The 23,376-nt window shown below is 31.3% G+C and overlaps 2 protein-coding genes across 2 annotated transcripts; both read left to right on the forward strand.

The window, feature by feature from the left end:
- The first annotated feature begins 1,625 nt into the window (after positions 1–1,625).
- LOC145304417 (adhesion G protein-coupled receptor L3-like) lies at positions 1,626–9,099 on the forward strand. The gene is made up of 8 exons (XM_080146297.1): positions 1,626–1,640; positions 4,619–4,956; positions 5,946–6,070; positions 6,278–6,325; positions 6,417–6,535; positions 7,091–7,162; positions 7,821–7,907; positions 8,886–9,099. The coding sequence occupies exons 1-8, from the start codon at positions 1,626–1,628 to the stop codon at positions 8,940–8,942; spliced, it is 861 nt and encodes a 286-aa protein (XP_080002423.1). The 3' UTR covers positions 8,943–9,099.
- An 11,766-nt stretch (positions 9,100–20,865) lies between these two features.
- Positions 20,866–22,452, forward strand: LOC145304562 (uncharacterized). Its single transcript, XM_080146472.1, has 4 exons — positions 20,866–21,552; positions 21,707–21,726; positions 22,157–22,292; positions 22,395–22,452. Exons 1-4 carry the CDS (start codon positions 20,890–20,892, stop codon positions 22,434–22,436), a joined length of 861 nt encoding a protein of 286 aa, XP_080002598.1. The 5' UTR covers positions 20,866–20,889; the 3' UTR covers positions 22,437–22,452.
- Positions 22,453–23,376: the final 924 nt, after the last annotated feature.

Below are 23,376 nucleotides of genomic sequence, written 5' to 3' on the forward strand. Positions count from 1 at the left end.
TATTCAATTGGATCCAGCAATTCTAATTATCACTTTAGCAATTTTGTTTAAGTTATATAATTTCACAAGTCCATATGGAATATTAATAATCTGAAAAAGTATAGTGTCATTTTGTAGCTTATTAAAAATCTGTAATTGTTGGTGTTAACAATATGTACAATAAAAATCTTCATATCTTAGATGAACACAGGCACACCCATGAGAAGCAAAGTAATCATACATAAATTGTTAGATTTCTGAGTATACCCCCCCCTAATTTTTTCTACATTACTGAAAGTATTATATGTTCAGGATTAGAACAGCTTTTTTTCTTCACATCATCTTCCACATACTTAAACTTGTATTACTATTTCAAAGATAAAATTAAGTAGCATGTTGTGAAGCTACCTTACAAGAGCTTTAAGACTGTCAGACAATTTCTCTATTTAATGAGGTGAGACATAATCAGGAAATATTCATCCCTGGCATTAACTTCTTAAAAGTATATCTGTAATGGGGGTGGTGGGCTGCAGCAGCAATAGCTGAAGTGGGAAGCTCTGGATGTTGTAGTTGACTTTGTTATGGGACAATGGATAAATGGACACATATCTTGTGTATAGTAGAAAATATATACACAGGAAAGGTTTAGTGTTGTGCATCAAAGAAGGGGTGGGATATAGATAGCCTGATATCTAGTTGCCGAATGTGTACGCAGTTTCCTGAGTGTTTCCTCATCCTAGCTCAATATTTACTACTAGCTAAAAAAGCTTCAAACTTCAAAAAAAAAAAATCAAAATTTAAAAAATTCAAATTTATAATGTATATTGTATAAATCGTTTACACATTCAAATTTTGATTTTTTTAAGGGAAGTTTGAAGATTTGTAGCTAGTAGTAAATATTGAGCTAGGATGAGGAAACACTCAGGAAACTGCGTACACATTCGGCAACTAGATATCAGGCTATCGGGATATAGATTGTCTGCCTAAAATTTAATCTAATACTTTTGTAGATAACTTAGGAAGTTATCCTATCAGCGCCTCGTTTATTTCTTTCTTTGGTAGCTGATAATTACAAGAAAATAAGAAAATTTTTTTCTTCTTCAAAGCATTCTTATGATAACTGAATTTAAAAGTAAAAATTTACTTTCCCTTCCTTGCTGAAGTTATTTCAAAAAATTTCAGAATAAGTTGGAGGAAGGGGATTGGGCTCGACTGGGTACTTAAAGGGAAGCCACCACAACAAAGGTTTAAAATAGAGAAAATAATTCATAATCATTTAGGAAATTAGTAATAAAATTCAATTTATGGTCTTTACTTATTTTATTTTAAATATGAGGTAATATTCATTCTAATATGTGCAGGTAATGCTGAAATATAGGAATGGGAATTCAAAATTCATCCTTTGGACTTTTGGTACTAGCACCAACGCAACTTTTCTTATATTGATTTACCCTAAATAGTTTTCTTTACCTACTTACTTGCCTTAATATAATTATCCAATTTTAATATAGATTGCTGTAGCTTAAGTTTTGTCTTTTTTCTGGTTTTGAATATTATTTATTTAGAAGATTTTTTATTTAGAATATTAAAGTAATATATATAGAGTGATAAATAGCTATGAAACCATTTTCTTTTTTCAAAGACCCATGACCCTGCAGAAGGTTGTTTATCGATAAAAATTTTGCTTTCTCACTTAGCTGCTAGAAAGCTCATAAGCTGTCATTGGAATAAGATTTGAAGGAACTTTACTAATTAATCAAAACCACCATATATTTTGGTATAAGGATTTTGGGGACCTTTATTATTAATTAAAGTCATGTGACCTAATGTACAAGAGTTAAAACAATTAAATCAAAAGATTTTAGTGTAAAACTATTTGTAAATAAGAGTATAAGAATACGATATTGTTATCAACGACAAAAAATAAATATTTTGCCTAATTTTTGTAAAAATTTAGAGCATATTTAACATTTAAAATCAATGCTATCTTTTCAAAAGTGTTTCCATTAATTTGATTGTGTTTTGTAAGCAAAACCTGTTTTTTATTATTTGTACTGTGTAATTTTATTTGAATATTTAATTCAAAGATAGCAATTAAAAAAAAAAATAACCTAAGATGAATGTCGGAATTTTCTTATTAAACATAATAATGTATATATAATTAGAATAGTAAGACCTTGAAAATAAGCAAAAAATTATTATATGATAATTATCAGTAAATCTAAAAGAATTTAAACGTAATTATTAAAAAGCTAGCTTCAAAAAATAATAATACATTTTTTATTCAAATACTATAGTACATTCTAACAAGGATGATGATATCAAGTTTAGCAACATTTAACAAATATGTCTTTCAAAAATCAGTTGATTTATTGCATGAAATATTGAAAATGTATATAGCAATTTACAGATTTTTATTATTTTCAGGAATTTAAAATAATTACATTCATTTTGTAACTGTAGAAGCAGAGTATAGCATGTATAGTGTCATAAATGAGCTACAATTTGAAATAATTTACATATATTTATTGGGATGTAATATCCTTTTATAAAAGGCAAATACAGATTGATTTTAATTACAAGTTCATTGAAAAAAAATCCGGACTTTCTGATGGATAGACAAAGTGAATTATAGAGTAGCTTCGCTACTAAATATGACATATACACAGATATGCGCTCTGGTTCAGTTCACATTGCTATGGACAGTTTAGGAAAGTTGTAAGGAAGAAGAAAGTTATCTATCTAGTACTAAGATAAAGATTTAAAAGCCTCCTAAAAAAAGAAATATATTTTTAAAAACAAATTAAATCTATAGTGCTGTTAACTTGAACTTTAATATTGTTATTATAAAAAATGGAAATAATATCTACTTTCCGAAATAATTGTACTCAAAACAGCTTGTAATGAAATTACTATCCAGAATTTTACGATTTTATAATTTTTTGACAACGCCAAAATTGTTTTTTTTACTTTATTAATTTTAAGATATATGCATTATCTATAAAGGACAAACACAAATACATAATAAATTTTATAGTTAGGGTATTGTTTCTAAAAATGAAAAACCCTGTATAAAACTCAGCCATTTTAGAGTCTAAGCTGTCAAATTTCTTGAGCAATGGGATTGTGTTGGTAGGTCTTTGCGATAGTTCTATATAGTCATGTACCCTTGCTCCCTCTATTCTCTAACTTTATTTTTAGAATTACAAAATTTAATCAATTGCACATTGTCATCTCTCTATATCCCTGAGATAATTGTTTTGAGCAAAATAATTAAAATTTTATATACCATCAAACATAAAAAAAGATGAAATAAATGGAAAAAATCCAGTAAAAACTTGGAAAAACAATGAATCCCTCAAACTGCTCTGATTTGTTTAAAAAAAAACTAAATTTAATGATATTGTCATATTTGCATATTTGTAATAATACAATATTTAATATTACACAAAAAATATATTTTCTCAGAATAATATTTGAATATGTTGATAATCCCAATTTTCTAAAGTAGTATCATCAATAATGTCCTGGAAACAAAATCTCTTTTTATTGCAATAATTTATAATGGATTTATTTTAGTAATCATTTGTTTTGAAATATTAAATAAGTGAATGAATATGTACTATGTATGTATAGGTATATTCTTTTAAAGAATATGTACTATATATTCTGTTTAGAAAATCATTATCCAATTATGTAATTATCTTGAATATAAGAGAATTTAATTACAGTAGATGCTAGTTTTTGGAGAGATGAAGTCAAAGCTAGTAATAAGCTTGTGTGTAATATTGGGACTGATAAATATGCCTTTAGTATCTTATCAAGTGAGATTAGTGGCTTATTCAACAATGATCCTACCTAGTATAACTGCTTCAGGTTAAGAATATACACAATAATGATAATCTGTAGCTTCCTGGTTGACAAACATGTAACTACCAGGAATATATTTTTTCCATTCTAATAAATTAGCTACTTTAAGTTTTAAAGTTGTATTGTCTCTTTTTGAGTATTTATTTTAAGTTTAGTTTTTTTTTATAAAAATTTGTATGTCCTTCTTCCAGCTATAATATATGCCTACTGCAAGAGCCTACCAGCTGCAAATTTCACCCTTCTGACATCTGCTACAAAATCATTTATTGCCTGGATGATGTTTTTCACTATTCTGCTATATGGATACTTGTTTTGTGCTGCACTTTTCTGGGATGAACTGAGAGAGAGTTGGGACACCAATGGCAATGTTACTTGTTATTTTAACCCAGTTGGGAATTTGTTATCCTTATATTCTACCATGGCTGGTGTTGAATTTATGATGCTTAGGACGTTTTTTGATCTCTTTCCTTATCAGTTTTTAGCTTTAAATCATGAAGAATTGAGTCTGTATCTGGGATTATCAATACCAATCATATCATTAGTTCTTCAGATACTACAGTATCTGATTCATGGAACACTTTGTACCCGTAAAATTGCAGTATTGGCAATTCATTATAAGATAGGCATGAACATTGATTTTGAAGAAATCTTTTTTGCTAGAAAAGGCATAGACTTTTTGCCAGGTTTATTAATCTTCATAACTTCATTGATTAGAGGATCTAATTTTATTTACAAGAAATTAAAAACTTTAAAGTTATTTAAATGGAAGAGAAATCAAGTTAGGAATACACCAAAAGCAGATGGTGTTCTGAATGATTTAACTATAAGTGATCTTACCAAAGAAGCTAATGAGTTTGACCATCACAACCCTGTTGATAAAACTGCAGAAGTTCCACCAGCAAGTAATGGACCAAGTAGGACTTTTGATACACCAGTAACTGTGAACAATTCCAGAACTGCTTCTTTTCTGATAGATGTGAGAACAAGTATTATAAATGGGTTCCAGAAAACTCCTGCACAATCTGATGATTCCTCCTCAGTTTACAAAGCTGTTGGTCCTTTGGCTTGGCTGGTCTTAATCATTGCAGTCTTTACCTTTACTGCATGGTTAACAGACAACAATTCATCTATTAGAAGCATTTATCTACTTTCAGTTTTTATAGATTGCTTCTTACTAGTGGTTCCAATCTATTGTTTTCTCAATAGTAAAGCAGTTACAAGCTTTGCTAAGCTAAGATTTATTCAATTTAAAGCAAGATTTTATATATTCTAGTTCATAAACCTTCATTTTTTGAAGTAGACAATATAAATTTATTGTAAGAAACTTCAATATTTTGTGATTAAGTATGAAAATATGTTGTGAAATATTAATTCAATACTTTTGTGATAAAAACTGACAAAACAAAAATCAATGATGTTGTATAAATGGAGTTTTATTTGTTGTACATTGGTATTTTACTATTCTACTATTATATTGCTTAGATTGGTATCTGTAGATTTGTTGTTTATATTCTCATCCACATGTTCTTTACCACCTTTGTTTTTATGTTCTTGGAACCTCTACACCTACAGGTAGCTTTTAAAATACAAGTGTCTTCATTATTGTATTGTTAATAAATTTACGACTGTAGCATAACATGCAGCACATCTGCTTGTCGTTGTGATAGTGATAGGTCTCAATCTCCTTATACTACATCATAACTAAAGACATTAAAACTTTGTCTACTGCTGCTATTAGTTGCACAACATAAATATTTTGAGTAAGGGGAATTCCATGGACATAAAATCATGAACATAATTAAGCAAGATATAGTTCATAGATATACAAATATAAGAACTTGCGGTGTATCCCATTCTCTATAGGCTATCCCAAGCTGCTCACATTGTCTCATTAACAACTTTAAAGCAAATTAGCAGAAAAAACCTAAAATAGTTTTTAAATATATATTATTTATTTGAATAAAACTGATTATCACACACATACAAGAAATATATTAGTTTAGTACTTTTAAAGAAAAGTCTATTTTGTTGCACAATCTAGAGTGTCAATAAAAACTTTAATTCAATAACTTAATCTTATGGTGATATTTTATCAGTTTGGTTGCCTATGTTGTAAAGAGAGATGGTCTGCTGACAAGATGGCAGAACTTCTTCACTGGTTGGGGACTTGGTATTGGTATCACTCTTATCAGTGTTACTTTTGAATATAAAAATTATGGAGGTACTGCATATATTTAGTTAAAATACAATTTAAATTTGCTTTTTTTTTTAAATTTAACAAAATTCACTAGATTAAATACTCCAATACTGATTCCTTTAAATAGACATTGAGACAAACTCTCTAAAAGAAATTATAATTTATCAGGTTTTGTTGATGAAAATTGGAATAATATTTAAAATATCTTTAAACTTTAATATTACTATTCAGGAGAGTACCATTGCTGGCTTCAGATTGACAAATACAGCTTACTCCTAGGTAAAATCTTTTGTATAATTTTCTTTTCTATTTAAATACAACTACTATAACTTCTTTCAAATATTTGGAATTCAATCATTCTTGTTTTCAGCCCAATTTGCTCCAATAATAGCTTTTGTAATCATCAACTTTACTCTAATTGAGGCGGCTGGGGCAGCCAATTACAGGTCAGAAAAAAAACTGCTACTAAGCATCCAATATTGTGAATGTGTAACAATTCGCGGAAGTTTTTTGTTTTTTAAATTGGGTTGTCAAATTCAAGTGGCCTCTAGGGGCTTAGCCTCTAGTTAAAGATATAGTGTGACTGACAAGGACCAACAGACAGAATTGCTTTAATATGTTTACAGTAAAAAAGAATTTTTAGAGTAAGTATAAAGTTCACAGTTTGAAAAAAGTGTTTTAGACAGATGTAGGGATAAAAAGGTGAACGCTTTAGAGGGCTTTTCCTTCAAAGTGCCTTGTTGAGAACAGAACTCCCACCTTAATTTTCCGAAAATTTAATTGAAAGTAAGGGGGAAGGGGTAGTTATTAGATAGTTTGTTTATTACTGAAGGACAGACAAAGTTAGGTCATATTTGATGCAGGGTAGCCCGCAGGGTTTTGGCACAGGAAAAAAACTATATCTCTAACTGACTTCAAAAATAAAAGATTATGCTCTATTATAAAATTCACCTTGAGGGGAAATTTCGCTAATAAAAATCTTTATCGAAAATATTGGTATTTCAGAGTTTAAAAAATTTGTTCATATTTTTTTTTGATATTTAGAGATCTAATTTGATAATTATGCCTCTGTGTTACATCTCCTTTATGGTTGGAACTGTCGCAGAATATGAACAGGTATAATTTTGTTAGGCAGTGGTGTAATTTGTCTGTCTGTGAGGTGTTGGGTTTGGGTGTGGACCATACTAAATGATACCTACTGCTCCTATATAAGGTGCAAGACTTAAAAGTTGCAAGTTCTTGAAAAGGGCTAGAACCTCAAGTAACGATTCAATTTGATTAATATATTATTAATTCTTACAAAGTATTCTATAAAGCATATACCAACTTATCTGGACCCTTATAAAGTAACAGGTTAGCGTGGTGGCTCAATGGTAATACATTGAATTACTCTGTTGAGAGTTCGAATCCAACTCTCCAAATGTTATTTTGATTTTCTCAGTTGCAATACAATTACATAACTCCTTATTGGGTAAGAGAGAGAATATGAAGTGGTTTGGATACCCAATAGTCACATAGGTATCAGTAAACACTTATCCCAAGCTCCTCAGAAGAGAGCTTCATTCATTAGTGTAACGTGACAAGGGTTTGGTAATAATGATGAGGAGCTTTTATGAGATTGTTAAGTCAAGTTATAATTTATTTCGACGAATGCTTTGTTTAAGTCAACCCTTCACTAATTGTTATTATGTAGAAAAGCTGCTATATTAATGCCTTTTTTGATTTTATATGTTAATTTTCTCTTCTAAGTTTTATAATTTATTAAATTTTTCAGAGTTTTGGCTTGTATGGAACTTTTACAATAATAAATGGAGTTCTCGGCTTTTGTGTTTTCTTTTTCCATTGCACTGGAAATGAGCAGGTATAATCAAAATGTAACTTTCCCCTCATGGCACTGACCCTATCCATGGAGTAAGGGAGGGGAAAATGGGCAATTAATTCAATTTGAAAGACCATGAAATCCAGATTTATTCAGAAAATTTGAAGGAAATTGTAAAGCGTGTGTTAATAAAATTTAGAAAACTATAAAATAAGAAAAAAGTTCCAAGAAAAAAAGCATTCATTTTGAAATTAGATTACCAGCACATCAGACAGTAATTAATCCCTGGAACCTGTTCAACCCATAGCCCCATAACCCTAAATTTAATGGTTCTTAGATTAATTACACAAATATCACATAAAGTTTATATCTATGAAAGGATATTTTCTGGAGAAAAAAAATTATTAAAACCAGTTATCTCATAACAAATTAAGTTTACAGATACTCGTCTGCTATATATTTAAAACTAACGTTGCAAGTTAGCGGCATTTGATGAGCTAGTACCCAAAGTCAGTCACAACCTGCTAAATTCTTGCACATTCCCTTTAAGCCAGTACCCAAAGTCTAAGACTCCTAAAAATTGAATATTCGATCTATTGTCTCCTCCCTTATTCACTGGAACTATCCCTATATTGTATTGGGTCCTTGAAATCAGCTGATGGCTTTGGAAATATAAACACAGCCGAGTCCCTACTAACAAATTAAATGCAATTTGCTATGAGACAAAAAGCGGCTCTGCTATTTGGAATAGTTATAATCAGTTTGGATTATACATCTATTCTTATACATTTATAGTCCAAGGAAGGAACTTGTCTCCAGCCCTTTTCTATCTATTACTATCTTACTACTATTTCCCCCATAGCATTACAGACGGAATGACATTTTAGTTATAGTAGCTTCATTTCTAATGATAGTCTTTGCATAATAATATAACATTTCTAGATTCTAGGGAGATAAAAAAAATTTTAACATTCAAACTGACAATTTTAGAATCTAATCTAAATTTTTATTTCTATTAAGGTTCGAGCAAAACTGGAGAGGGCCTATAAGACCATCATCAAAAAAGAAAAATATTAAAATATCAAAATTAAATCGATCATCTAAGATGTGATGTTTGTAAACTTACGTTTTATTTTATCAAAATGAATTATTTTTAAATAAAAATATCCTTAATTCTAATTTAAATACCTTTATATATAATGAAAAACATTTACAGTAAACATGGCAGTTTGATGTCCATGTCATGAAGTTGGAGTATAATTTTTCGACACATTACAAACTGTCCGAATTTTGTATAACTTTTGCGGAACAAGTTCCAATTACGTCATATTTTTCTTTCCCGAAAAAGGGAAGAGGGAAAGAAAAAAAGGGAAGGGGGGAAGAAAAAAGAGATGGGAGAAAAGGGGGTTTTCCCCATCTCTTTTGAAGAGAATTTTTTCCCCCCTTCTCTTTTTCGGGAAAGAAAAATATGACGTAATTGGAACTTGTTCCGCAAAAGTTATACAAAATTGGGACAGTTTGTAATGTGTCTAATTTTTCTTCCAGTACCCCAAAAGAAGGAGAAAGAGAAGGGTGAAATAAAGAAGGAGAGAAAAAAAGAAAGTAACACTACGTAGACGTCCAAGGGAGGGGAGGGGGTAAAGTGGGGATTAACCCCCCCCCCCAAACTTATTAGGGGGTGCCTATTGCGCATTTTTAATACTAAATATTTGATAATATTTAAATTACTCCCCCAAAAAATTTTACCAAGGGGGTAAATTTTAGGGGGGGGGTAAAAAAAATTTATACCCCCCTCCCTTAAACGAATTACCCCCCCTTCAAATTTTTTAACCCCCCCCCCCCCTACAAAAAAGATTGGACGCCCCTGTAACACTAAGAGAGAGAGAGAGAGTTGGAATCTCTGAGAAAGTTTATTTCTCATTGCTCAGACAAATTAAGGCAATAAGAGAGTGTCATGGAAACTGTTTCTCCTTGCCCGGACAAAATATGGCAATAAGAGAGTGTCATGGAAACTGTTTCTCCTTGCTCAGACAAATTAAGGCAATAAGAGAGTGTCATGGAAACTGTTTCTCCATGCCCGGACAAAATCAGGGAATAAGGGATACATACTGCAAGCAAATTGGTTCTCTAATATTTTAAGTGCTATCACTAAAATCATTCCTGGGCTTACAAAATCCCATACAAAAATTTTTTTCTGAAGATTGAAAAATCTCTCCTCCTCCATGCAAAATGTTTGTGCATTTCCCCTGTTTGATAATGAATTTCCGACTATAAGTGAGTCAAAGTCATTTTATGATATTAATATTAAGTTCATACTTACATAGCTAGTAAAGACTTGATGTTAGGAGATTAGGAGATCTCCGCAATAGTCAGGTCCCCATTATTAAATAATTTTTTTTATTGACGTAAACGTTCCATTTTTTTCATAGAATTTGGAAGTTAAATATAGAGCAGAAAAGACCAGGGATCGAAAGGTATAAAAAAATGACCAATAAATTGATGCACATTTCCCAATGTTAATATAAAAAAATAACCCTTCTGTAGATTACAATTAGTGGTTGAAGCGTTTCGACACTGAACTAAATGAAGCAACCATTAGAAATTCATTAAAAGTCCCAAAGTTGTTAATCCAACAGATAAGAAAATGATAAAACTTTTGGAATTATGTAAAAAAAAAGAACAATGTCCCCTCTTTCCAGACCCATAGTAAATTAGTTATATGTTGAAAAGCATTAAAAGTGGACCAAGTTAGAATTGGTAAGCAGAATCATCACAAAAAATCTAATTTATATATTAGCTTCTCTACTAAAAAAGGAAGAATAGATATTAAAAAATAGATGACTTTCCACATTGTCAAAACTACTTTTCTAAAGAATTTTTATAACTGATTTTTGGTCCAATTTTCAAAATTTTTGTGGAGAATAATATCAAAATTAAATTTCCTGTTGTTCTGAGCATCCAGTATGTAATTTATTTTGACAATCAGGCTGTCAGCCATCATACAAAATATAAATATCTTTTTTAGATTAGATTTTTCCCAAAAAACTATTATTAATATCAAAATATGATTTTTAAATCTCCGTATATTTATCCACGATTTTTTGTGCTTCGCTACTTATGTATGTTGTTTTCTACCCAAACACCCATTAACATTAACATTAACACCCATCAGATTAACAAAACTTTGATTGCATGACCTTTGTATGGAAATCCTCAGGAATAAGGTATAGCCTACAAGCGAAATAAATATGAAATAATTTTTGGGAGACAGATAAAAGGTCGTCAATTCTACCAAGTGTTGTCCTCCAACAACAGCTGAAAATCGCATATAGGTTTTGTAATTTAATTTCGTTGTTGGAATAAGCTGGAAAATCCCAACTTTGTTTGGTAATGAGTTATGCCTTTTTCTGGCCAAGGCATTCTCTCCACTATAACTAATGTCGCACACCTGACAAAGCTGCAGTAGGAACCTTTTTAACGTCTTTAGTTATGACTCTGTGTTAAGCAAAGATTTAAACCTATCACCTCCTAAACGACGAGCGGTTGTGTTGTATTTATAATCTAGTCGTAAAAATGAAATTATGTCCTTAAACAGAATCCTGAATTTGAGTAGTTTTGCAACAAGTTTGTATAATATTTTGTTTATAAATGTAAATTAATTTTAAGTTTTGACACACTCTACGACGTGTTCATGTTCGTTTGCTTGTTTGTTGAATTCAGATCTTTGCTTTAATGGATGTTGTCATACTTGTTGTAAAAATATTTTAATCATCCACCCCCCTAAAACACACATATTTAAAGCTCTCCCCTCTTAATTTTTGTTGTAGGGGAATGTCAAAAGGCGCACCCCCCTGGCAAAATCCCTCTACACGCCACATTATTTAACAAAAAAGGTAAACTACTATTTCTAAAACGGACGAACTGAAGCTATAGTATGGTTATAGAGTTGCTATGTTTCTAAATATGTAAGTTGTACCTAACAAAAATCACATCATGATTTGAAGTTTGAAATTTCTAGGACAACTTTAGCATTCCAAAATGACGACAACAGCAATACAAGATAAACAGACAGAACTGACTTTCCTCAATATAGATAAGCAACGCTTTAAAAAGCAAGGATGAGAAAACACAAAATCTTGAATAGCATCATAAAATAACAAAGATGACAACATCCATAAAAGCGAAGCTCTGAAACAGTATGACAGAAGAACATTAACTCTTATAGAGTGTCAGAACTGAATTTACAAACTAAAAATATAAAAGTTTTGACAAAATTATACGTATATTTGTTGCAAAACTTCTTGAAATACAGAACTCTGTTTTAGGACATACTGACATTTTTAGGACTTGCTTCGATTATAATCTTTTACCTTATTGTAATAGGAATCAGTACTAAAAAGTCAGATCAATCCGATGATTATATCACATAAAAAATTGCTGTTAAAGTTAAAAATCAACATTGCTACAATTTATAAAAGTTTTCAAAAAGTTAAAAAGTAAACATTTTTAAATGGACGTACGGACATTCTGGTAATGATTATAAAGTTGCTAAGCTTTCTGAATCGTACCTAACTACTGCAGAAATCATCATGCAAAGTTTGAAATCGATAGGACAATTCTAACTTGACGATAAAATGTGGGAAATGTGATTTTCTCGATTGCTATTTAATATAAAAAGCTGAAGATTTCTATTATTTGTGAACATCTATTCTATACAAAGTTTCATCCGTCTGACTGTCGTTCATGCTTCAAAAGACATAAAAGTTTAATGATTTCTTACATTTTTTGTATATTCTCTTTATTTCCTGTTTATAACAATTTTTGTGCTTCTCTCCTTATGCATTTTTTCTCTATCTTGTTATCTTTCAGTTGGTTAAGTAAGTACAATATATTCTAAAAAACTTATACCTTCCAAATCAGATTTTTGGTAGTGACGTTACTCTGTAATTCTCTTTGTCTGTCAGTCCGTAATGCTCTAGGGGAAATATGATTTTCTTAGCTGCTATTCAGGATAGACGGCTGCATTTGTGAAGATTTCCTATACTAATGAATATCCAGTATATAATTTACTTTGTCTGTCACGCTACAAAATATAAATATACTAGCGGTTTCGCCCCTAGCCTATAAGGGCTTTGCACCAGGAGGTAAAATTACATCTTTTAATACCAGGAGATCCCCGTCTCCACCACTATTTAGAATAATTAAAAAATATGGCGGGGGATTTTTTGATTTTTATTTTTTTTGGGGGGGGGTTTGGGGTATAATAAGATGATAGCCTAAAACCACCACAGAACCTGTAGGTATATTACCCGAAGAGTAGAATCCGATTGGTTCAGTGGTTACCGAGATCTTAAGGGACAGACGGACAGACATCATTCTACTTCATATTATAGATATAAAACTAAGGAGAAAGGGTTTGTGATTTTCACCCTCCTATACGTTTCTATTCCGGATTTAAAAAAATTTTCTTTAAATCTACTTTTCAAATTCCCGTCCATGATTTTTTTGTGCTTCGCTACTTATTGATGTTGTCATCCTTATTTAAGTTAGGTATTTTTATCTTTTTGACCATTTCAATTTCTCTTAGTTAAAAGGGAAGCCATTAAAAAATATAAGTCGATCCGTCAATCCACAGTGGAAAGCATGTTTTTTAGCATGTTAAAATTGTCCTATTGATTTCTGAAAGAGTTAGAAGATTCCTGAAAAAATTAGATACAATGCAGAAAGTGTAGTTTTAAATATTTTTTTGTAAGATTAGAAAAAATAAATGATTCTTATATTAAAGTAACAAGATGTGTATCTGTGTGTGACCAGAGGGATCTTGCTAACCACTGAACATAAATTGTTCTTCTTTACAGGGAAGCTTCTCCTACGTTCTGGTAAAGTTTATAACTGACACCCTCCCCAGAGAAAAGCCCCTAAAAAATACAATCAAAATTCACTAAAGTCCTCATAGTTATTAAGCCAACGAATAAGAAAACTTTTTTTATAAAACTTTGGGGACTTGTATAATAATATAATAAACAGCCCATTGTCCCCTCTATCTCTGTATATTTTTCAATGTTACGTTGTCAGTCTGATTTGATGTTTTGATGTGCTTCGCTACTTATGTATGTTTTCATCATTGTTTTTTTTGTCCAGTTTTTATCTCAACTCTGAATCTTCAATTCTTTTTGCCCAAGTATTTTGTTGCGAAACTACTCTAATATTCAACTACGTTTAGGGGTAATCATAATTTCCTTGGCTGTTATTCACTTATGACAGATAAAAAAATTTCATTAATACTTCCCACACTAATGTTTAAGAAGACTGATATTTTTGGTTGAACTTTTGTGACTAATGCACGTCTACTTTACTTTACTATGTCCGTTTGTATTTTATGCACCATTTTCCTGTTTTTGCTATTTCTATTTCAGGTGGGCCCAAAAAGTGCACCTGAACCTGTCAAACAGACAGACAGACAGACATTGACTAAAATATAAAGTAATAATTTATTCATCATTCAAAAACATCTAGAACTTAGAAGTCTAAATAAATATTCTGTGCAAATTTGTTTAAATTTTGTTTGAATTTTCTAAAAATCATTATTTTAAGAATAAGATATATAAGATGATTACATCTTACAAAAAAATCTTTTTTGTTTTAAATTAACATGCTTTCAATGGATCTTGTACTGACATTTATTAGTTACTACCCTTTTTAAAAGCGAAGATTTTCTATAATTAAGGTCTGTCCGTCCGTAATGGTTAGTTATTTTTGTTAATCTATACATGTTAAATTTATCCTATTGATTTCAAACTTTGCAGGATGATTCCTACAACAGTTAGGTACAACTTAGAAAGCCTAGCACTCTATAATCGTTATCAAAAAGTCCGTACGTCTATTTAAAACATGATGTTTTTTTTACTTTTTTGAAAACAATTTTTTATGTGATATAATTAACCTAATCATCTAATTTTTGGAATACTGATTTCTAGGAAAACAATTTTATGTATATGCGAAGCTTCTCTATAATCAAAATGTAAGTATGTCCTTAAACAGTATCCTACATTTATCAGTTTTGCAACAAACTTACTCAAAATTTTGTTTGAATTTATATATTTATATTCTTTTTATTCGGTTCTGACCTTAATAAAACAACAAAGAAAAACCATTTTTAATACAGAAATTTTAACCTTATTATAGATAAGCTGCGCGCGCTTGTTTGTAGAAAAAAAATCGATGGATTGTTGGTTAGTTCAAATAGGGATGTATTTTAGAAAGCTCCGTAACTTACAGAGAAAAAAAACCTTTGGTTTCTAGAATTAAACTACTATTTAAACACAGTACAATTATGATGTAGCGCATATGTTTGGATTCAACTGTGATTTTCTAACAGTTTTAACTAAGGATTCATAATAGAAATTTAGGGATTGGTCTTTAGTCGCGAGGTGCGGCAATATTTCAGTTCTGGGGTTTAGTTTATATTTAGACTTGGTTAGCATTGTGTGCTGGTATTAAAAGCGTAGCTTTTCTATAATTAGCTTCGGTCCATCCGTCCGTCCGTACGTCCGTCACACACGGATAGCTTTTTTCGTTAACTTATGCATGTTATTAGAACTGTCCTATCGATTTCAAACTTTTCATGGTGATTCCTTTAGTAGTTAGGTACGATTAAGAAAGCGTTGCAACTCTATAATCATAACAAGAATGTTTTTCAACAAATATATTTACAATTTTGCTCCGATTCTTATACATTTATATTCTGATTATTCAGTTCTGACACTATATAAGTGTTAATGTCCGTTTGTTCTACCGTTTCAGTGCTTCGCTTTTATGGATGTTGTCATCCTTGTTCTATAAACAGTAGATAATAGTTATTTCTCGCATCGTATTATAAACGGCTTTCCGCGGATATAGAATGTACAATTATAAGATTAAAACTAGTTTTTTTAGCCCCGTGGTGACGAAGGCACCGGCTAAAAAAACTGGTTTTAATCTTATGATTGTACATTTCTATATTCGTAGAAAACTGGATATAATTCGATGCTAGACATAGTTTTTTCGTATGGATGAGAACCGGTTCCTATCCACCGGATTCGAATGAATACGAGAATAGTTATTTCTCGTATCGTATTATAAACGGCTTTCCACGGATATAGAATGTACAATTATAAGATTAAAACTAGTTTTTTTAGCCCCGTGGTGACGAAGGCACCGGCTAAAAAAACTGGTTTTAATCTTATGATTGTACATTTCTATATTCGTAGAAAACTGGATATAATTCGATGCTAGACATAGTTTTTTCGTATGGATGAGAACCGGTTCCTATCCACCGGATTCGAATGAATACGAGAATAGTTATTTCTCGTATCGTATTATAAACGGCTTTCCGCGGATATAGAATGTACAATTATAAGATTAAAACTAGTTTTTTTAGCCCCGTGGTGCCGAAGGCACTGGCTAAAAAAACTAGTTTTAATCTTATGATTGTACATTTCTATATTCGTAGAAAACTGGATATAATACGATGCTAGACATAGTTTTTTCGTATTCATGAGAACAGGTTCCTATCCACCGGATTCAAATAAATACGAGAATAGTTATTTCTTGCATCGTATTATAAACGGCTTTCCGCGGATATAGAAAGTACAATTATGAGATTAAAACTAGTTTTTTTAGCCCCGAGGTGCCGGAGGCACCGGCTAAAAAAACTGGTTTTAATCTTATGATTGTACATTTCTATATTCGTAGAAAGCTGGATATAAAACGATGCTAGACATAGTTTTTTCGTATGGATGAGAACCGGTTCCTATCCACCGGATTCGAATGAATACGAGAAAATTTATTAAAAGCTAAAAGTAGGTAGTTAAATAATTATAAACAATGACATAAAAAGTGATTCAAAACTACATTCTATTATAAAAGTAACAGGATGTTTGTGTTTGTGTACGTGTCTCTCTGTGTAAACCACAGGATCCACTGAACCGATATGATTTACCATTACAGTGTAGCTTCTCATATGTCTTGGGAGGTTTTTATCTATATCGGGGGTGGGTACTACCACTCTCCCCAAGATAAATCACCTTAGAAAAATGACTCCTCACCAAATAATTTTTTTACTTTTTCTTTTTTTAACTAAAAATTGAAAGTGGGGCAGGTTCAACAACCCTTACCCAACCCTTCTTCTTAGAGGCTTCTAGGGGCATTGCGGCTAGTAATATATAAAGCTGTATACTATTCCACCAAAAATCTCCCCCCCCCCCCCCCATGCTTTTTATTACTATAGGCCAAGTTTGGTTATATTTGGTTCTATGTAGCCCCAAAGGGTCAGGATAAATGTACCCTCCAGAGGGGCTAGGAACATACATAGCCCTTTTTATTTTCAATTTCAATGATCAATCGCATTTTTTAGTAGCACAGCTATAATCTGTTATATCTGTCCGTCCGTCTGACTAAGAGAAACAGAATTAGAAAACGTGAATTTCTTGGCTGCTAATTAAGATAGACGGCTGAAAATGTTTGATTACTTTGTCTGTTGGTCTTTCAGTAATACTCTGATGGTCATTTGATATAATCTTAATTTCCTTGTGCATATCTGTGGCTGATATTTAAGATAGTTGACTGAGAATGTTTGTGAATATTCCTTTTATAATTGATCATCCAGTGTGTATTTTTTATTCTGTCGGTCTATTAGTTAGTTTTAATGGTCATTTGATTGATGCTGTACGTATTGGTGCAAAAAATGGGGACAAATTTCAAATTGTTTTGGCGTGTGGCGTCATACCCCCATCTCTTTTCTAGGGGGTTTCTTTCCTCCTTCCCTTTTCTTTCCCCTCTTGTGACGTAAATAAACAGCCCCGTCAAATCAATTTAAAAATTGTCCCCATTTTTTGCACCAATACGTACAGCATCATTTGATTTAATTTGTGATAATGTGTTTTTCTCTTTTCCTATTAAAGATATAAGATTTATTTTCTGTGAAAATTTTACTGACTACATGTCTACATTATAAGTCACAATGTTCGTAGGTCTATTGGAAATTACCTTAAATAGGTTTTTTTCTGAGCTATGATAAAGCATCATTACTTTTTCCATCTGTCTGTCTTGTATACAATTCATTTCCCTTTTTTACTTTGATGTTTTTTTTTATTTTACATTTGCTACTTAAGGATATTGCCATCCTTGTTTAAATTAAGAATATTACCTATCAAATGAAAAAAATATATTCTGCGATAAAACAGCGGCAGATTTTCATCAAGTTTAAATATGTCATGTAAACATGTTAGATAAATTGATCCTAGTCAGAGAAATCTTCAAAAAACAATTAAACCTAACAGAAACAACCATGACAATTATTTTAAGATTTTTCTGACTTTTCAATGTTGTTATAAATTTGGCACAAAGCTTTTTAAATAAAACTGTGCCCCAGAAATGAAAATAATTTTCTTTCACTTTTAGTATTTTAGATAATATTTAAAAGGTAGATGTCAGGGATAAGGGATGGGAAATGTAAGAAAATATTATTTCAGGCCTATTTCAAGCCTAGGCCTAAAAAACCAGTTATGTGATGGTGCAGTAGTTCATTCTCAACTCTATTTAAATAACTAAATGAGAGTTAAGAAATAAAGTATAGAATAAGTAGCTAGTCTAAAGTAAAAATAGAACTTTTTAATTTAAAACAAAAAAGTTAATGGCTTTTGTTTAAATCACGTTATGATGTTTTTTTTGTCTCCCAAATTTTTTTTTATCTTTTGAAGTAATTTGAATTTTTCAGAAAGCTGTCATTGGGTTTACCTCAGACGGATTTTAGGATGTGTTGTTGCATTTTTATTAATGAGTAAAAATTTTATTTGAAAATATTATTTTATCAGGTTTTTATATCGGCTGCCTCCAGTTGCCTATTGGTTGATACAAAACAAGCCGATCCTTATTGGTATAAAGTGATAGCCTATTGGGACCTGCCTCCAATGACGTCATTTAATTAGGAAATGGTAAAAGTTGCAATATCCCTTTCAAATCTAGGCCTGGACCTAATTTATGGACAGGTTTCCTATCCCTTATCCCTAGTAGATGGTTGTTGTACCACATTACAATTCCAAAATCGACCCAACCTAAATATAATATATTAATACAAATGTTTTAAAAAACACATAAATTCCATTTACTTTTTTAATTTCATTTTTTTCAGATTTAAAGATCCTGATAAATTGAATATGATGTGTTAATAAATATGACTACTGCTGGTTTGGTAGTGACAATGGAGTTAAATGGAAGATTGGATGAGAAATCTTTACAGGTACATCAAAAAACTGTCAGTGCATGTATTTGGAAACTTTAGCATGCAGAGGTATTGTAAATTTTTGGGTATAGTCCCTTTCGTAGCAACGCTCCTTAAGGGGCGATTCTTCGTTTTTTTCACAGTAGATTTTCTCCTATTTCTAGCTCCTGCGGGAGGCTCTAATCCTGCAAGTCCAAATTCCTAACCCTGTGGGGCAAGCACCTAGCCCAATATAACCTAACCTAACCTAAAATAACCTATTAAAAGCCATTTTAAAATACGACGAATCACCCCTTCAGGAGCGTTGCCACAAATAGGAAAATTCCCAAATCTTTTTCAGTCACAGATTGAATTCATTTAATTAAGGTTTTATATAAATTTTAAATGTAATTAACAGATCATCAGATGTCATACAGGACGTATTTAGAGAAAGACTGAACTACATAACTTTTGTGTCACTTTTGAGGAAGACGATTCCTATATGACGTCATATAAAGGGATAGAAAAAGGGAAGTGGGGAAGAAAATCTCTCTAAAAGAGATGGGAGGAAAGGTAATCGTCTTCCTCAAAAGTGACACAAAAGTTATGTAGTTTAGTCTTTCTCCATATTTAAAGAAAAAAATTTCGAATATATTTGTCCCTAAATACAGAAATATGCCTAATTATTTCAGGCAATTTAAACAGAGTGGGGACAAAACACCTAATTTTAAAAATGCCTGATTAAAAATACATAATTTAAAAAATAGCTAATGTTAAAAACACCTAATTTATAAATATCTAATTTTAAAAATGTCTAATGTTAAAAATGCCTTATTCTAAAAACATAAATGATTAACATAAATCCAATTGGCAAAGAAGTTTTTAATCCAATCATTGTATCTTAAATCTTAGAATCAGAGGAATAGGATAATTAAATTACATAAAAATTGCTATGCTTTCTAAATAGACCTGACTACTGCAGAATTGCCAAGTTTGAAATCAATATTTCTAACATGAAAATAACAGGTCAATAACTGTTTTAGGGGATGTTACCACCAACCCCCCAATGGAATATTTATTTTTATTTTTTCTTATTAAAACTAGAATTAAAAATAGGGGATGGTCAACCCCCCCTTAATATATGCTTAAGATAGGTATTTTTAAATTGGGTATTCTAAAATTAGATATTTTTAAAGTTAGGTTTTTTTAGTTAGGTGTTTTGTCACATTCGGCATTGGTAAAATTAGGCATTTTTAAATTAGGAGTTTTGTCACACTAGATGTTTATAATAGATATCTTTTTCTTTAGAAAATGTTCTCAGAGGAACCTGGTTTTACAGATGAATCACCGCATAAGTTGGCTTTAACCATCCCAGTAGTAGATTCACTTCATAAGCTGGTGCTAACAATCCCAGCAGAAGAATCACCACATCAGTTTGTATTACTAAACCAAGGAGAAGACTCACCCCATCAAATGGCATTGTCAAACAAAGGAGAAGACTCACCCCATCAAATGGCATTGTCAAACAAAGGAGAAGACTCACCCCATCAAATGGCATTGTCAAACAAAGGAGAAGACTCACCCCATCAAATGGCATTGTCAAACAAAGAAGAAGACTCACCACATCAAATGGCATTGTCAAACAAAGGAGAAGACTCACCCTATCAAATGGCATTATCAAACCAAGGAGAAGACTCGCCACATCAAATGGCATTGTCAAACAAAGGAGAAGACTCACCCCATCAAATGGCATTGTCAAACAAAGGAGAAGACTCACCCCATCAAATGGCATTGTCAAACAAAGGAGAAGACTCACCCCATCAAATGGCATTGTCAAACAAAGGAGAAGACTCACCCCATCAAATGGCATTGTCAAACAAAGAAGAAGACTCACCACATCAAATGGCATTGTCAAACAAAGGAGAAGACTCACCCTATCAAATGGCATTATCAAACCAAGGAGAAGACTCGCCACATCAAATGGCATTGTCAAACAAAGGAGAAGACTCACCCCATCAAATGGCATTGTCAAACAAAGGAGAAGACTCACCCCATCAAATGGCATTGTCAAACAAAGGAGAAGACTCACCCCATCAAATGGCATTGTCAAACAAAGGAGAAGACTCACCCCATCAAATGGCATTGTCAAACAAAGGAGAAGACTCACCCCATCAAATGGCATTGTCAAACAAAGAAGAAGACTCACCACATCAAATGGCATTGTCAAACAAAGGAGAAGACTCACCCTATCAAATGGCATTATCAAACCAAGGAGAAGACTCACCACATCAAATGGCATTGTCAAACAAAGGAGAAGACTCGCCACATCAAATGGCATTATCAAACCAAGGAGAAGACTCACCCCATCAAATGGCATTATCAAACCAAGGAGAAGACTCGCCACATCAAATGGCATTATCAAAAAAAGGAGAAGTCTCACCACATCAGGTAATATTATCAAACCTAGGAGAAGAATCTCCCCATCAGTTAGTATTATCAAACCAAGCAAAAATTAAATTGAATGTGTACAGGTACATTATTTTAAATCTTAAATTGCTTATTATTACCAAAATATATTTTTATGATTTTTTTATTATTTTAGATAAAGGAAGGATATCCAAGGTAAACATTCTTCAACAATAACAAAGTTTTATTAATTGTTATAATTTTAAACATATCTTATCCATTAGATCTTTTTACAAGTGAAGTGTTCAATGAATTTTGTGTGTGTCTGTCTTTCATACTGTAATACACTCATGGGTTATATAAATATTTTTTAAACTTTGCTATTCAATAAAAATTCTCAAATAAATGGTATGCTTGGCTTAACTTTTTAAAAGGAAGGCTTTTCTTTAATTAAGGTTGGTCTGTCCGCAATAGATAGCTCTTTTTGTTAATTTAGGTATGTTAGAATTAAACTATGATATCAAACTTGACATGGTTATAAAAAAAGTAGCAACTCTATATTTTTTAACAATAGTAAATTGAAGATTTCAACTTTTTTTACAACAATTTTAATGTTGTTTAAAGTAATCTTTTTATATATTTTTAGTTTGGTAAAACTATGCGAATTGCTAACTTTGACAAATTTTGTGTTCTTGGTTCTTGATGTTTGTTTGCCTGCCTGGGATTTTACCAGTGACATCTTTGTTACCACCAACTACTGGATCAATTCTAGTTTTGATTGGGTAAGAAAATTTTCATTATTTTAAGTTTAAGTTAAGAAAATAAAAAAATTTCCTAATATTATTATTATTCTATATTGCAATATTAACTAATGTTTGTTTTAGAATAAATATGAAGAGTATACTCAGCAAACAGGAAACAATTAAATAAATATATTGCCCCAAGAGGAAATTTTAAAAAAATTAAGTACTACTAGTGCTGCCGCCAGTAGTTTTATGTGAACTAACTTCCCATTAAGAAAAAAAATTGTGGAAAAATAGGTACCTACGCAAGAAAAAAAATTGGGGGGGATTTTTTTTTGGCGAGGGGGGGTGTCCCACCTTTCAAGAAAAAAGCTTAAAACCCCCCACAGGACCAGTAGGTATATTTCCTGAAGAGTAGAATCTGATCGGTTCAGTGGTTACCAAGATCTTAAGAGACGGACGAATGCACAGACAGACAGACTTTGTATTATAGACTAGCAGCTCCGCCCTGTTTTGTGAACTTTGAGAAAATTAAACCCCTATCACTTTAGAGAACAGTTGTTAACCTCCAGTCTTATGGATTTAGTTAGATATGTACATATGTTAAAGATAAAAATCAATTTTAAAAGAAGAAAAAAGTGCAAAAAAATTATTTTCCCATTGATTTGTTTTTGATTTGCATATCTTTTTGGTTCACCAGTATTTCCCCCAAATACCCTTTTTAAGTCTTGTGCTTCATTGGTGCTGATTAATAAAAAATAAACAGTGCTAACTAGTAACCAAAATATTCATCTTCATTTTATATTTATAGTAAAATCTTCCTAAGGAATAATGAAGCTGCTATTCTGAAAATCAGGATTTGCCTATTTTTTTGGTTCACAGTGTTTTACTTAGGGTTCAAAATTTATTTCCATTTCTCTAAAATGAATAACTCAATAAAAATTTTACTTAACACATATAACACCATATGACACAACTTCTATAAAGAATTTTTAAATGTTTTGTTTTACAAAGGAGTCTAAAGGATTTAATTTTCCTACAACATTAACATTTCCTAGACTTGTGTTTCTTTGATAAAGTCAGAGGGAGTATTGAAATAATTAATATGATTTATTTAATTAAC

Source organism: Acartia tonsa, chromosome 13, assembly GCF_053477335.1.
Source record: "Acartia tonsa isolate MP-2025a chromosome 13, ASM5347733v1, whole genome shotgun sequence".
NCBI classification, from domain to species: Eukaryota; Metazoa; Arthropoda; class Copepoda; order Calanoida; family Acartiidae; genus Acartia; species Acartia tonsa.